Source organism: Stenella coeruleoalba, assembly GCF_951394435.1.
Source record: "Stenella coeruleoalba genome assembly, chromosome: 3".
NCBI lineage: Eukaryota > Metazoa > Chordata > Mammalia > Artiodactyla > Delphinidae > Stenella > Stenella coeruleoalba.
The window spans coordinates 150,926,868-150,944,364 of NC_137148.1; the positions used below are offsets into that span (position 1 = coordinate 150,926,868).

The window sequence follows — 17,497 nt, forward strand, 5'->3', positions numbered from 1 at the left end:
GATCTACTGATCCATGTTACAACATAGATGAACCATGAAAGCATTATGTAAAGTAAAAGCAGCCACTCACAAAAGATCACATATTGTACGGTCCCATTTATATGAAATGCCCAGAATAGCAAATCTGTAGAGACAGGAAGTAGATGAGTGGTTGCCTAGGGCTGAGAGGGTTGAGGAGATTGAAAAAAGCTTGTTAATGTGTAATGGGTTTTTTGTGGGGGGACAGAAATCTAAAATTGGATTGTTGTGATGCTTACCCAAGTCTTTTAGTGGTTACACTCAGAACCACTGAATTGTATACATTAAAGTGTTGAAATTATGGTATTTAAATAACATCCCAATAAAGCTGTTAAAATTATGACAATTTTATATTTATAAATTTGAAAATTCATCGAAAATGACAAATTCTTTAAAAATGCAAGCTAACAAGACTAACCCAAGAAAGAAAAAATATCTCAAAAACCTATATCTACTGCAAAAGTTGTTTGTATAATTAAGTACCTTTACAGAAAATGATTGCCAGGGATAAATGGCTTTCCAAGTAAATTCTTCCAAATATTTAGGGAAGAAATATTGGTAATCTTACATAAAAATCTTCCAGGAGACAGAAAAGTATATATTGCTCAAATATTTATAAGGCCAACATAAGCTTCAGATCAAAACTAAAAAGAATATTACAAGAATAGAATCACAGGCCAGTTTCTCTTTTGAACATGCATGCAAAATGTGTAAACAGAAGCACAAACTGTATCCATGGTATGTAAAACAATCATATATCACAATCAAAGTAGCTTTATTCTAGTAATGCAAGGTTGGTTTAATGTTCAAACATGAAACTGATCCCAGGAATGAATTAGAGTGGGAAAAAAAGTCATTTAAAACAGAAGTCTTGGGACTTCCCTGGTGGTCCAGTGGTTAGAACTTGGCGCTTTCACTGCTGGGGCCCTGGGGTCCAATTCCCGGTCAGGGAACTAAGATCCTGCAAGCCATGAGGCAGGGCCCCCCCCCCCGCCAAAAAAAAAAAGGAAAAAAAGAAGACAACCAGGAGAAGCAGAAGATCGAATAAACATAACAGATAACACCTTATGAAAAGTAGGTGAAGATTATGGAATATTCTAAAATTTTCAAACAAAAAGAAACATTTAAAGATTCAAGAGGATGTGACAAATATTGTACATAGGCAAAAAATAAAATAAAATAAAATAAACGGATGATGGGAGCCCAAAAATCCAGATGCCCATGTCCTGTCTCTGAAGATTCTCATTCAATGGGTTATGCATTTCCTCTATGTTTAAAAACCTACAGGTGTTATAAAGCAGAAACTAACACACCATTGTAAAGCAATTATACTCCAATAAAGATGTTAAAACACAACCAAACAAACCTACAGGTGATTCTGATATGATGCACAGACAATGTAAAGCTTCTGCTTTACAGGAAATAATACCAGATTATTTTGTTATTTTATAGTTATAGTAACAGGTTGTACTATTGACTGGTAAGTCTGATGTCAAAATGCACTCCCCACTAGGGATATAAAAGGAACTAATAGTCTCTACGGCTACTTGGTGGCAGCATGCATGTATCGCAAGGGCAATTATTGTAGGAATCCAAATGAGTGGAACATTTTAGAATTGGAAGACTACATACAGATCATCTAGTCAAGCTTCCAACTATGATAGTTGTGAAAACTAAGGCCCATATAAAAGAAATGATTTATCTCCAAAGAGCGTTAGTGAAAGAGTATGAAATTAAAAATATCTCTGAACTTTTAATTTAATGCTGTTTTTATTAATCTCATGTATTAGCTTAAACTTCAGTGTGACAGATTTGGGATTGAATTCTTGCTCAGATTTACTGATTGCGTGCCTTTTAGTAAGTTACTAAAACACTTTTTTAAAAAAAAATAGATTTATTTATTTATTTTTGGCTGCGTTGGCTCTTCCTTGCCATGCGCGGGCTTTCTCTAGTTGCGGTGAGCGGGGGCTACTCTTTGTTACGGTGCGCGGGCTTCTCATTGTGGTGGCTTCTCTTTGTTGCTGAGCACGGGGTCTAGGTGTGTGGGCTTCAGTAGTTGTGGTTCACGGGCTCTAGAGTTCAGGCTCAGTAGTTGTGGCGCATGCTCTTAGTTGCTCCGTGGCATGTGGGAGCTTCCCGGACCAGGGCTCAAACCCGCGTCCCCTGCACTGGCAGGCAGATTCTTAACCACTGCACCACCAGGGAAGCCCTACTAAAACACTTTTAACTTCGCTTTTCACATATGTAAAATGGTGAGCCTTGGCTGATATAGAATATGAGATAACCTAGCACTGTTCTTAACACATACACGTAGTTAACATTTTTTGGCTCTCATCCCTCTTAAACAGCCTCTATCCTCTTAACAATGAAAGTGTGTTTCAGCTAGCAAAGCACCCCAGAGCTGACCACATTCTGGCAAGAGATATAGGATTCTTTTTCTTGCTGGTGGTTCTTTATACCTGATATTTGAACTGCACTGAAACATGAACATCTCTTGTTTATACTGTATTAATGGATTGATGAATCTGATAATTTGATAGATGAATTTTAAAAAGTAATATGCAGGAAAAAAAGTAATATGCAGGAATTGAGCTGCCTTACTCTCAAGAAATATAATTTGATAGTGGTGGCTAAAACGATAAACAGTGTTTGCACAGGGAGTCCATATTGGATGTGAACTACCTGTACTCCCATTTGTCTATTAAGAATAAATAGAATCCTTTCAAAATCTGTTTTAAAGCACAGTTATTTCCTTCTGACTCATTTAAGTTACCTGCAAGAAACAGACAATCTCCTGAATCCTTGCTTAAAAGGCTTTTAATATAAAGCAGATAATTTTTTGCAACATTTCCCAAACTTTTCATTATCAAATTGGCTGAGGCTTCTCAACGATTATCATTTCACAACAATATCTCCCTTTTCACCTTTTTTAAAAGAGTTGGCCTCGTAGATGTGCCCTTCAAACAGAGCTTCACTCTCAACTTATTTTAAATTTTGTATTCAAACAGTATGAAGAAAACAGGATCAGGGAATTCAGCCATAAAAGTGAATGGATTAATGATACATGCTACATCATGGATGCAACTAAGTGAAAGAAGTCAGGCTCGAAAGGCTCTATATTGTATGCTTCCATTTATATGAAATGTCCAGCAGTGGCAAATCCATACACACGGAAAATATTATACATTAGTGGTTTCCAGGGGTTTGGAAGAGAGGGATATAGGGAATGACTCCTCAAAATGGGTGTATGTTTCCTCTTGGGGTGATGAAAATGTTTTGTAGTTGGACAGTGGTGATAGTTGCACAACATTGTGACAGTAGTAAATTCCACTGAATGGTACAGTGAATTGTAAAATGATCAAAATGGTGGATTTTGTGTTATGTTCATTTTACTACAATAAAAAGGAGAAAGAATTAGGGAAAGACTTAGAGTTTGGGAAACTAAGGTGAACTGGTCAAGAAAAAGACAGCTCTACTGTTGAGTGTTCTCTCAGCTCTCCCAGTGCATTAATCCTCAGCAAAAAGTAGCCTGAACTTGTCGATGATAGTCATTCAACACAGTCCAGGGAAAAGTAAATAAAATAAAACCCAACTCTTCTTCTTTAGCACATCTATGAAAGGTTAACTTGCTGCTCAGCCACGTGGACATTCATGAAATCGTTTCACTTTAGGTGTCCTCTACTTCAGTACTTTACTCACAGCTCATTCACACCTGTAGGCAACAGCATTCCTTAATTGGATGGAATCTGCAGTGCTGGTTGTGATCGGTCTCATGAAAAGAAAAGGGAAGGAGGAAAAAGCCTCCACATTGACTTGGTGGTCTTGACGAAATGGATGCAGAAGACAGCTTGAGTGTCAAACTGGAAACTGTTATTTTCCTTTTCCTTTTCTTTTTATCTTTCCTATCAGGTCTTCTGCCCACTTCCCACCCCCTTCTCTCAAACAGGAAAGACACTAATTAGCTGCTTTTTTGTGTTTTTGGTAAAACACCTATTGTTTTGCGTTTCTTGTTGTTCGGTTTTTACTGCCAAATGAGCTTCAGTGGTTGATGTAGGGGGCCTCTTGGGAACTTAACGTTTTCCAGTTTAAGTGGAAAAGCTTTTTTGTTTGAATTGGCTTTTACTGGGTGCTTCAAGGTTTGCTCTTGGCTCTTTGAAGGGGGACTAAATAGCACTGTGTTTCCTTTGAGGTTCCAATGAAGAAAGGATCCTATGTCCTGGGCACTTTTTGTTGATTTTGCTGTGTGTCCTCTCTAATAGCCAGATGCAGATTCCAGGAGAATGACATAAAAATGAATATAAGTAATCTAATATTTTTACAATTTGCTTTGGCCATACTCCTGGTCTTATTCTACTTGTAGCAGATGGCTTTAAAGAGCATTAGCTATGTATATATTAAAAATAATATAAATATACCAATATTAAATATTATATTGATGTATAAATGTAATATACTAATATTTATATTAGTGTATAACAATTATGTATTATATTAATATATATTTTTGCCTAGCATATATTATATACAAAATATATGAGTAATGAAATGTATTTCTATGGTTAATATGTTCATAATATTAATATGATATATCCTGTAATATTGATTTTAAAACAATTATATCATAATATATAAATATATAATTATTATTATCTGATATAATACACTATAGTTAATATATTCTATATAACACAATATATAATGTATTAGTATAATTGTATTATATAATATAAATATAATACATATATAAAACTATATATCTTTTGGTTATACATTACACATACGAGTATGTATAGCTATTTATAATTTTATTTACATAGGAATCTGGTCATCATAACAATTGATGTAAAAATATGCAATATTTTCAATCAAATGGGCCTTAACCTCACTACCTACACATAACTACTTTTAAAATCTTGAACCCTGTCTAACTCATGCTTCCATATCTCTCAACCTGCTTTTCTACACATGCACATAGACACACGTTTATACATGATATATATGTATACCACCAGTATTCAGTTCAATGTATATAAATATATAATATATAATTATATTCCTGTGTATGTATACAAATATAAATCAAAGGTATGTGTATAGGTATGTATTTCATATGTTTATATAAATATATCATACAAATAATGTATGTGTATATAAATACATGACTGTATACATACATACACAGAAATACACTTATTTAAACAAAAGGGACCTAAATAAACATAGTTCTCTAAGAATAAAAGGTTATGTCTCACTCTTTCAATAACAGTTTATAGTTTTCTACTGTATGTGCTTCTATAATTGTTATGAACATTTCCCATTTTTGTTGAATGTTAAGTTGTTTTAATTTTTTGCCTTTTTTTGTTTTTTGTTTGTTTTTTTGGTACGTAGGCCTCTCACTGTTGTGGCCTCTCCTGTTGCGGAGCACAGGCTCCGGACGCGCAGGCTCAGCGGCCATGGCTCACGGGCCCAGCCGCTCCACGGCATGTGGGATCTTCCCGGACCGGGGCACGAACCCGTGTCCCCTGCATCGGCAGGCAGACTCTCAACCACTGCGCCACCAGGTAAGCCCAGTTTTTTGCCATTATTAATGAAGTTCTGAAAAATATGGTGGGCAAGATTACTTGAAAAACTCTCCTAAAAGAAAAGGGTTAGGTATGCTAGGTTAAATGTACACAACTTATTTTTAAGTGCGTGGTTGATTTTGGAAGTGTGCAGTCGAAATTTCCAGTACCCATGAAGGAAGGGTGGTCCATGTGTGAGAGTGATAGCTCTATTAAGAGTGGATTGAAGATCTTGATAGCTTAGAACAGAAGCTGGAACTCCTGTTTTTATGGAGCCAAATGGCAAATATTTTAGGCTTTGTAGACCAAAGAGGCCAAATTGAGGATATTATTTAGGTACTTAGGTAACCACTTAAAATGCTACCAGTTAAAACGTGAAAACTATTCATAGCTCATAGGCCATAAAAAATAGGCAGCTGTCTGGATTTGGAATACAGGCCGTAGTTGAATGACACACCTGGTATAGAGACTTGTTTTTCAATGGCCATGACCACATGGGAGGCAGGAGGTAAGACTCCATCCCTACTAGATGGGAAGTTAGAACTAAACCTACCTATCCCTGGCTTCACCTTTAATGAAAGGGTGTGCCAGGAGAAAAAAATATCTGCTGGCAAAGGGAGACTAAGAGCAAATTCTCTTGGCCTCTGCTCTGGGTAGGAAACAGGTAGGAAATCTTGAGAATTCTGAACCGCAGATCTGTGTTCACAGTGTTTGGGTTGCAAATTTATTTGCGGTCTTGCAAACAGAAGCTAAGAAATTAACTTACAATGCTCCCAAATCGGTGGTATTCCAAACACAAAACTAAACCCTTTCTGGAGAGGTAGACCTTCAACACAGGCCTATAGCGTTCCCACAGATAAAGTTTAGCTAAACGTGAGCTCATGATCTAAATTTACACAATAATGAAGAAATCAGCTACAAGTGGAGAGAATCAGCAAAAACAATCAATAGCAGAATTAGATTCCCAAGGCCATCCATCAGATGTTGGAATAATCAGGTGCCAGGCAGAAAATATACATAAAACTAGAACTGAAACAAGGAGCAAGGATGTTTTAAAAGACTGGGTAGGATCTTTCAAACATTTTTAGAGTACATGTCATTGTTAAAGCTAAAAACTCGAAGGTCGTGTAATACAGCAGATTAATCGTGGAGAAGAGTGAAATTATGCTGTTTTTAAAAATATGGCAGGTCAGATTTCCTGCCTAATTATATAAGTTGATTTATCTTAAAAAATACACAGTATTTTAAAGACTTATTGGCTGTAAAATAAGTTAAGGGTATTTCAAAGGGCTTCTCTGCAAAGAGAAGTGAGAAGTAGCAAAACACAGAAAGTCGAGGGGAAAAAATGTCAATATATACATGGCTATAGGGTGAACTAAGCCTTAGGCCAGCAACTATGAGGAGGAGCTGACCCTTAGATACGTACAACTAAGCTGGAACCTTCAAAAAGTTCAACTGTTTATAAGTCAAAAGATTTATTAAAATTAATAACCAAGTGTTTTAATTGACATCAGAAGAGTAAAACAATAAACCCTGAGAACATAGAAAAAGAGACAATAAAGATATGAGCAGAACTTAATAAAACAGAAAACAGTATAAAATTGAGGTGATTTAGTAAGTCAAAAGAATATTCTTTGAAAAGATTTAAAAAAACAAACTTTGATTAAGCAAAACAAAAACGTAAGTAAACAATATACAGAAAGAATCAGGACAATGTTATAGCAGAGAGTACAAACAGAGAATATATGAAATGCCAGTAAATTTGAACATTTCTGTAAAGTGGACAATTTCCTAGCTCCTAAAGTTTACCAAAACTGACACAAGCGGAAATTTGTAGCTGGAGTTCTTACACCAGTAAAGGAATTAAGTCAATAGTTTACAAGCTTTCACCAAGAAAATACCAGACCCGGCCAGATCATTTGGGAGGTGAATTCTATCAAACTTCTGTTAAACAGATAACATCAATATTAACAAAGAAAAACTTCTAGGGAGTAGCAAAGGAAGAATGCTCCTTTATTCATCTTATGAAGTCTATATAATCCTAATACTGAAAATAGATTAGGACTGTAAGGAAAAAGAAATTTACAGGTCAAATTTACTTGTAAATATAAAAGGAAAACTTTTAAACTATGATATTAGCTACCCAAGTTCACTAGAGTAAGAAAAAGCACGAGCAAGTTAGGTCATCCAATGTAGTTTAATGTCAAGAATATATATCAATAGATTGAAATCACCACATTTTATTTCTTTCATGTGTCTCTTTAACAAATTGGTAAGTACTTATATTGATCTCTCTTGTACTAGGCACTGTGCCAAGTCACTTACATATTTACTCCTTTAAACCTTCTATCATCCCTGGGGGAAAGTTCTATTTTGCTTCCATTTCTTAGCTAAGACGCTAACCCCCAGGAAACTAAAGCAACATTTGTAAGTTTTTGTGGATGGTCAGTGACGGGACCAGTACAGGAACATCCAAAGTCTGTGCTTGGAAGCAGTGCCCCATGTTGACACTCGCATTACAGATGAAAGGAAAGGAACCATGCACTTACATATAGATTAAATCTCACATTACAGGTTAAAGGAAAGGAACCATGCACTTACATTATAGATTAATACCCACATAACAGGTTAAAGGAAAAAGAAACATGTGCTTCTCTCAAAAGTTGTAAAGAAGGCATATCCATTTCTAAATATATTTCCCAATTTCTTTTGCTTGTTTTCTGACCTTTATAGTGCATTTTGCCATGAGGAAAATTTTAATTCTTATATAATTAAATGTATCCTTTTCTCTTTGTATCTTAGAAAGGTATTCCTCATGAATAATTTATTTCAAGTCTCCCGGGTTTCTGATACTTTTATACTTTCATTATTTTTTAACTTTTAACTGGTTGCTGTATCTAGAATTTAGTAATTCTATGATAGCCATATTTTCCCACTTTTGTTGAATAATTTTTGCTACTGATCCAAAATGTGAATTTTATTTTAATCTCAATTCCCTTATGCTCTTGCATCTAATTTTAAGATACTTCCTATTCCACTGGTTGTTTTGTCTATCTAAAACAAAATGCTACCTTAAAAATAATGTAATTATAATATAATAAATGTCATTAGTAAACAGAATACAATATATAATAAATAGCATAATATAAAATAACAAAATATAATTTACCATATAACAAGGTCAAAGGAGAGCAAAAGTATACAGTCACTTGAAATATCCCCCAAAAGATATTTTATAAAATTCAATATTCATTTGTAATTTAAAAGAAAGAGTAAAATAGGGATTGATGAATGCTTCCAAAATAAGAAGAAATTATATGTCTAAAAGAGAAAGAGGTAAGTGATAGACTTTAGTAACACTGGCAATAAATGCAGGACAAGATGAGGATGCCTGATGTAATGTTAAAGAAGAAGTATTATGTAACATTGTGTTTGCAGCACTGATGAGTTCAGTGAAAAGAGAATCTCATAGAAAAGAGTATCTCGTTCTTCTTAATGTATGTACACTTGTCCATTGCATGAACATAACAGCTTATTTAACCAATATGTTACTGATCTGCATCTGGATTTCTAGGTTTTCATGGAATTTTATTATGCACAGTTGTTTCAAACACTAGGACTTCCTCTTATGTTTATATCTTTTGAAAGAAACACTATCTCCACCGATGATTTATCTGTGCTGGCTGCTAGCTGACTTTGGGTACTTCTCAGTTCTTCCCTTTACCTTCCTAGTCAATATGAAAAGGGAAGGCAAGAAGGTCTCCTGTTTCGAGACTGTAAAGATAGGTCTTGGTGATAAAGTCTTGGTGGTAAAGGCTAAAAGTATTAACCCAGAACAAATGTTTTTCCAGCTGTAACTGTGTGTGATTCCCTTGGCTTGATTCCGTAGAGGATGTAAGACAAGACTGTAGAATCTGCCCTCAAAGAGCTTCCAGTAGGATGAGCTAAGTCAAGTATGGTGGCATATCTAATTCAAGACAAAATATCACGTCTCCTTTTCTCTCCTGGCAAAACTTGGTGGAGTGAATGTCGAAGTCACTGTATGCTTTAAATTAAAGCAACACAATAAATCGTGTATTGGAAGGTGATTATTCTGGTCTCTTTGTGGAGACGAATTGGAAGTTGTCTAGAAGAAGGAAAATTAGGTTAACCAAAGTTAAACTCATAAAAAATTGAGCATTAATTAAATATCTGTGGTCTATGTTTCTCTTTGATCATAACTTCTCCCAATTTATAGACCTCTTTGATACCTGATTAATCCTTGTCAAAGATGCAGTTAACTGATTATTACTGTGTATTAGGTTTTGCCTGGGCCCTGAAGAAACTATCCTAAATCACCAGCTATGATTGTCACTTGATTTCCTCACAGAGAACAATCAGAACTCCTTGTCTTAAGTGGCTTGGGATGTGAAACTAGTTAGTCTCTTAGATACTGTTAGAGGACCCTACAGAGCCCATTGGTGAAAGTTTGGAAAACACTGGGCTTCTTAAAATTGATTCTTGTAGTGCTTCAGGAAAGATCACTGAACCAAAAGGATAACGGTGTTTCTGGTTCTGTTGTTAGTGTTCTCCATGGAAACATTGCTGAAGCTTCTGGACTCAATTTCCTTCCCCATGTGTGAATGTCACTGAAAATATCCAACTCCATTCTATCCCCATGTAACTTCAGAAACTAAGCAAAATGAAGACTCAAAATTCATTTCAAATAATGAAATGAATATATAACGTAGAATGGAACTGGGAAAATACCTGGTTTAAATTCTAGAAAGTACCAACTATACAATTCTGGATAAGTTGCTTCATCTTGCTTAGTCTGATTTAACGCCCATCTCACAGGATGTTATGATGATTAATTTAATATCTTTGTATAACGTACAGTGTTATGTAATTTCTTCTTGTTTTTCTTGAGTAAATTCATATCCTTAAGCAACTCACTGTAAACAATAGTTACTTACTTGCTTAAATTACTCTTATCTTCTATTATCAGCTGAATTGTGTCCTGCTCAAGTTAATATGTGGAAGTCTTAACCCCCAATACCTGGTAATATGACTGTATTTGGAGATAAGGCCCTTAAATAGGTAACTGAGGTCAAATGAGGTCAAATGGGTGGGCTTTAATCCAATATGACTGGTGTCCTTATAAAAAGAAAATATTAGGACACAGACATGCACAGAGAGAAGACCATGTGAAGACAAAAGGAAAACATGGCATCTACAAACCAAGAAGAGATACTTGAGAAGAAATCAATCCTGCTGACACCTTATGTCAGATTTCTAGCCTCTAGACCTGTGAGTGAGTAAATTTCTGTTGTTTAACCTCCTCAGTCTCTGGTACTTTGTCATGGCAGCTCTAGGAAACTAATACAACTTTTTATGGCCTCCTTGTCTCATGTTGAAAGTTCAATATTTGGCATCATAGCTAGGAAACAAAAATATCATCTACATTCCTTGTTGTAGTCTTTCTTCCCCATTCTCATTGCTAGTAATTTCCATATTTGGGTCTGTTTTCGGTGCCTTGTAAACAGAGCGTTACGCTCATTTCTGGTCTTACTGCTAATATACAGTAAATGTGCAGATACTGAATAGATTTTGGAGAAGTGCAGCATATAGTTGGCACATGTGTGTATGTGTGTGTATTCATATAATTTATACTTTTTCTCTATTTTCTTCCTTTGGTGAGCTAAGATTCTCTGCTTTTGTGACTAGTACTCCTGAATACTAATCCCTGAATTTAATTCACCAAAAATTGCCAAAAATAATAATAATATGGGGAAAGAGAGAGTGATAGAGGGAGAAGAACAAACAATCAGGCAAGGGCAGTACTGTGAATTATTAGGGTCTTATTAATAAGATTATGTTAGTCTAGCGGAAATGACCGTAAATATCATCAGTGAGCCCAGTTGGTCTTTACTGACTGCTAGACACATCCCTGAGTTCTGTTCTTAGTCTCCAACTGTGTGATTACTACTGTCTGGAAGTATTATTTGAACAACTAAAGTCACTTAATGGAAAAGGAATATGTCTTTAAAGAATCAACAGTAAGTTTTCTATCTGATTACAAAGGAATGTTGACTATCTGGAAACCTCAGTCATATCTGTAAGCAGGAAAGCATTGGCTATTAAAAGTGGATGATATAAAAAGATGAGCAGAAACTTTGGCGATAGGTATACCTGGATTTAATTCTCACTCCTACCGCTTAGCAGCTGGATAGCCTTAGGCAAGTTTCATACCTCCCTGAAATTCACTTAATTCAGTCTGTAAAATGGCATAATAACTTATTATAGCATCCTTTTAGGAATTTTAAATCAGTTATTGAAATAAAAGTACACAATATATAGACAAGTATGGATTCCTCAATAGGTGTTTGACTTTTCATTTCTCCATTATCCCACCCGCATCAAATAAAGAAAAATACTTTTTAAAATTTATGAATATTTCATTGTTCTAAAGTTAAAGCCATAAAAATAGAAATAATCAAATGGCCTACTATCATACCATTAGAAGAAAAAAAAAGTGTTCATGAGAGTTCCATATTAGAATACAAATTTTCCTTAGGCACCTGTTTATGTATGCTATTCTGCTCTTTACAATAAATAATTAAATTTAAAAGACTTAATTCCTCACTTTTAAGACCTTATTAGTTTACAAATTACATATTGACCTATGCTACATTTTATACCGACCCATGCTAATGAATTCAGTGCAGAAAACAAAAAAAACTGCACTCAAGCAAACTACATATATATATATATATATATATATATATATATTACTTAAATGCATTTATATCCTACCATGTCTCATAAAGCATTGTGGTAACTCACCGGAATACAGACAATCAAATATAATGGCAAAAGCACTTAATATAAACAGGGCCAAGGAAACATAGACAGAAGATGAAGAAAAGATGAGGGAAATGTGAACAGGAGGAAGTGTAGTTAATCGAGTTGTATGTTTTGACCTTAAGATTCTCTGTGTGGGGACTTCCCTGGTGGAACAGTGGTTGGGAATCCTCCTGCCAGTGCAGGGGACATGGGTTCGGGCCCTGGTCTGGGAAGCTCCCACATGCCGCGGAACAACTAAGCCCGTGCGCCACAACTACTGAGCCTGTGCTCTAGGGCCACTGAGCCACAACTACTGAAGCCCGCGTGCCACAACTACTGAAACCCTAGCGCCTAGAGCCCGTGCTGCACAACGAGAGAAGCCAAGGCAATGAGGAGCCTGCACACCACAATGTAGAGTAGCCCCCACTCGCCCCAACTAGAGAAAGCCCATGTGCAGCAACAAAGACCCAACACAGCCAAAAATAAATAAATTTATTAAAAAAAAGATTCTCTGTGGATAAAACAACATGTAAATAATTGGTTACAAAGCCATATTATTTGAAGGTGCCAGACTGCACATTAACAGTCTGACACAAAGGGACAGCACAGGATAACTATTCAAAGATAAAGATTTTTAAATCTTTGCAGTTTGAAACCTTTTACAGCAAGTATAATGAGCTCGACACACATTTCAACACTCCACATGTTAATCACATGTTCAAAGCATGTCTCAAAGTCATTGGAAATAGTTGCTGTCTCTGTCTCTGATATGTAAAACAGACCTGTGATGTGTAAAACTCAGGAGGTATTGATATCCACTTTTTGGCATCTGAACAGGAAACAAAGTTGTTTCGCAGTGATAATAAAGAATGAAGTAAATGCAACAGTCAAATAAAAGACAAAGTACTGAGGGAATGTATTAACAAAACGAATCCAACTAAATTCTGGTGGCCTGGGGCCTACGATTGTACACACTGCATGGAAATACCCCAGCCTAAATACTGGCATAGGAGGAAGGGTACTGCTAGGCCCATCACAGTATAATCCTTTTAAATGTCCCTTTCAAGGTTGTCTCCACTCAACACTGAGTATAGGAAATCTTCCCATCCGGCAGAAACACTGGCTGCACAATGATTGACCAAGAAATTAACACACTAATGAATAAATGATGCTAATTTATTTCTATCTCTGACAACGGGAAACAGCACACACTCTGTGTCAATGATATGTCCTCTTTCCCACTTTTCTAAATGGTCAAGTATGTTTTTCCCTTCATTGCTTTATATCATGTGTGGCAGGCATGATGGGAAATGGCTACCAATGGTTCTGTTATTGATTTCTACCTTCATTTCACTGTGGCTAAAGAAGATACTTTGTATGATTTCAGTTTCTTAAAAATGTATTGGTACTTGTATTGTGGTGTAACATATGGTCTTTCCTGGAGAATGTTCCACGTGTACTTGAGAAAAATGTGTATTCTGCTGTTGTTGAGTGGAGTGATCTATATATGGCTGTTAGGTTTAGTTGGTTAAATGTGTTATTCAGTCCCCCTACCTCTCTACCGATCTTCTGTCTAGATGTGTTATCCATTATTGAAAGCAAGGTATTGATCTCCAACTATAATTGTAGAACTATCTATTTCTTCCTTCAATTCTGTCAATGTCTGCTTCACATATTTGGGGGATGTTTGGTACATATATGTTTATAGTTGTTATATCTTCTTGATAGATTGAACTTGTTATCAACATATAGTGGCCTCCTTTTCCTCTTGTGATAGTTTTTGATTTAAAGTTTATTTTGTGTGATATTAACGTAGCCATCCCAGATCTACCTTCCTTCCTTCCTTCCTTCCTTCCTTCCTTCCTTCCTTCCTTCCTTCCTTCCTTCCTTTTTCTCTCTCTCTCTTTCTTTCTTTTTGTTACTATTTGCATGGGATATTTTATTCTGTGCTTTAACTTTCAACCAACTTGTGTCTCTTGAAATCAAGTGAGTTTTGTGCGGACAGCATATACTTGGATTATGGATGTTTTTAAGGTCCATTCTGCCAATATTTATCTTTTTATTGGAGAGCTTAATCCACTTTTTCAAAAATTACTGATGAGGAAGAACTTAATTCTGTCTGTTTCCTGGCTGTTTTCTGTATGTCTTATGCATTTTTTGCCCCTCATTTACTCCATTACTGACTTCTTCTGTGCTTAGCCGATTTTGTTGTAGTGAACTCTTGATTCCTTTTTCATTTCTTTTTGCATATAGTCTATTGATATTTTCTTTGTGGTTATCAAGAAGATTACATTCACCCTTCTAAAGTTCAACCAATATCATTTGAATTGGAACCAACTTCAATAGCACACAGAAACTCTGTTCCTCTACAGTTCCATTCCTCCTCCTTACATTATTGTTGTCACAAATTACACCTCTATACTTTGTGAGCCCAATAACATGGATTTATGATTATTTTATGCATTTGTTTTTTCAATCATGTAAGAAATAAAAAGTAGAGTTACAAGCCAGTAGCACAATACTGGCTTTAGTATCTGCCCATGTATTTATCTTTACTGGAGATTTCTATTTCTTTATACAGCTTCGAGTTGCTGGCTAGTGTCCTTTCATTTCAACCTGAAGGTTCAATTTAGCATTTGTCATAGGGCAGTGTTAGGAAGTTGTAAAACAAACGCCCTCAGCCTTTGTTCATCTGGGAATGTGTTAATTTCTCCCTAAGTTTTGAAACCAGTTTGGCCAAATATAGAATTCTTGGTGGACAATTTTTTTCTTTCAGCACTTTAAATATGTCTGGCTTCTTCCGTGGTTTCAGATAGGAAATTAGCTATGAATCTTTTTGAGGATCCCTGCTTTGTAACAAATTTGTTTTTTCTTTCTCCTTTGGGAGTAAAGATTCTTTCCCTGTCTTTTGGCATCTGAGAGTTTGATTATATTGTTTCTTGTTCTGGCGTTCCTTGAGGTTCTCTTAGTCCTGAAATCAGGCAAAGATTTACAGCAACCAAACACATACTGAACCAGGGAAGAGGCAATTGGAAAAAGGCAGGAAAGCTTTGTGGCATTTTTACTTGCCCTTGCCCCATCCACTGTTAGTGTAGTGGTGGTCTTAAAGTGGTGGGGTCTTAATGCAGTGATAGTCTTAAAGTAGCAGCAGGCCATTCCTAGTATGGGACCCTCAATCCTGCTTCAGGAGGGAGCAGAAGAGACCGTACTCTCGGATTATTATGTGTATCTGTTCTAACCTGTCTGGGAGCTACCTGAAGGACTGACACAAGATGCTTATCTCTGTCTTAGCTAACCTGGAACACAGTCTGGAAAAGCAGCGGTCATTGCTCAAAAAAAGTGCAAAGCAGAGATGCCTGGGGCAGAAGACTGTGCATTGAAATACAATAGACCACATAAGATGCAGGAGCAAAAGTTGGCGGAGATTCTTTGGGAACTTAGAACATACAAAAAGTACACATGTGTCCAGAGAAATTAAGAAAGCCACATGCATACTCAAGATAAGATGCATGTTCTGAAAACACCAGAGGAGTCTAAGCTTTTACCATGGGCTGAGCCCTGAACTCAGTGCAGGTCAGCTAAATGTTGAAGGAGTGATCCAGCAATCTGCACAATGGGGAGAGGTGTGTGGTTTTGAGTGTGCATGTGGATGTGCTTGTGTATATTTGTTTTTGTTTGTCTTAGGTGCAGGAATTCAAGGACATCTCTGTCAAAACATTAGCTAAACATGAACTAAAGGAACAGAGACTTCAGTGCCTACATACGATAAGGGGTACAGTCATTGCAAAACTAGTTTGGAAAGGTCCCTAAACAAACAGACTACTACAGCCTTCAACAATCCAAAGGCCAGAAAACCCTGGGAAAGTAGGAGAATCTGATTTCCATAGACACCACATTATAATATTTGAAAGCCAGATGTTCAGCCAAAAAACTCACAAGGTATACAAAGACATGGTAAAGTATGGTCCATTTAAGAAAACAAATTAATTGATGACACCATCCCTAAGGAAGCCCAGACTTTTCTCCATTGCATATTCTTGCCTCCTTTGTCATAGATTGATTGACCATAAGTGCATGGGTTTCTTTCTGGGCTCTCTATTCTGTTCCAGTGATGGATGTTTTTGTGCCGGTACCATACTGTTTTGATTACTGTAGGTTTGTAGCACAGTCTGAAGCCAGGGAGCATGATTCCTCCAGTTGTGTTCTTCTTTCTCAAGACTGTTTTAGCTATTCAGGATCTTTTGTGTTTCCATACAAACTTTAAAATTATTTGTTCTAGGTCTGTGGAAAATGCCCTTGATATGTTGATACAGACTGCATTGAATGCGTAGATTTCCTTGGGTATGATGGTCATTTTAACAATATTAATTCTTCCAATCCGTGACCACGGTATATCTTTCCAGCTGTTTGTGTCATCTTTCATTTCTTTTATGAGTGTCATATAGTTTCCTGGGTTCAGGTCTTTTACCTCCTTAGGCAGGTTTATTCTTATGTATTTTATTCTTTTTTATGCGATTGTAAATGGGATTGTTTCCTTAATTTCTCTTTCTGATAGTTCACTGTGAGTGTATAGAAATACAAAATTCATATATAGAAATCTATTGTATCCTGCAAATTTACCAAGTTCATGTTTGCGCTCAAATAGTTTTTTGATGGTGTCTTTCAGATTTTCTGTGTATCATGCCATCTGCAAACAGTGACAGTTTTACTTTTTCCTTTCCATTTTGGAGTCCTTTTATTTATTTATTTTTTCTTGTCTGATTGCTGTGGCTAGGACTTCCAAAACTCTGTTCAATAAAAGTGGTGAGAGTGGGCATCCTTGTCTTGTTCCTGATCTTAGGGGAAATGCTTTCAGCTTTTCACCATTGAGTATGTTAGCTATGGGCTTGTCATATATGGCCTTTATTATGTTGAGGTATGTTCCCTCTGTGCCCACTTTCTGGAGAGTTTTTACCATGAATGGATATTGAATTTTTTCAAAAGCTTTTTCTGCATCTATTGAGATGATCGTATGGTTTTTAGTCTTCAATTTGTTACTGTGATGATAAGAGACCTAAGACAGCTACAGAGGCTAAGTGTCCTTTCTTCCCTGA

At 36.1% G+C, this 17,497-nt stretch overlaps 2 protein-coding genes across 2 annotated transcripts in view; both read right to left on the reverse strand.

The window, feature by feature from the left end:
• LOC307184907 (uncharacterized protein) overlaps positions 1–17,033 on the reverse strand; it is a gene marked incomplete at its 5' end in the record, with an annotated part of 42,690 nt that extends 25,657 nt beyond the window's left edge. Inside the window, one exon of the mRNA XM_079918663.1 lies at positions 17,025–17,033. Coding sequence (XP_079774789.1) covers positions 17,025–17,033 — 9 coding nt within the window. The remainder of the gene's footprint in view (positions 1–17,024) is intronic.
• Positions 1–17,497, reverse strand: part of LOC307183208 (uncharacterized protein) — a 466,052-nt gene that overhangs the window by 43,286 nt on the left and 405,269 nt on the right. The window lies entirely within an intron of this gene.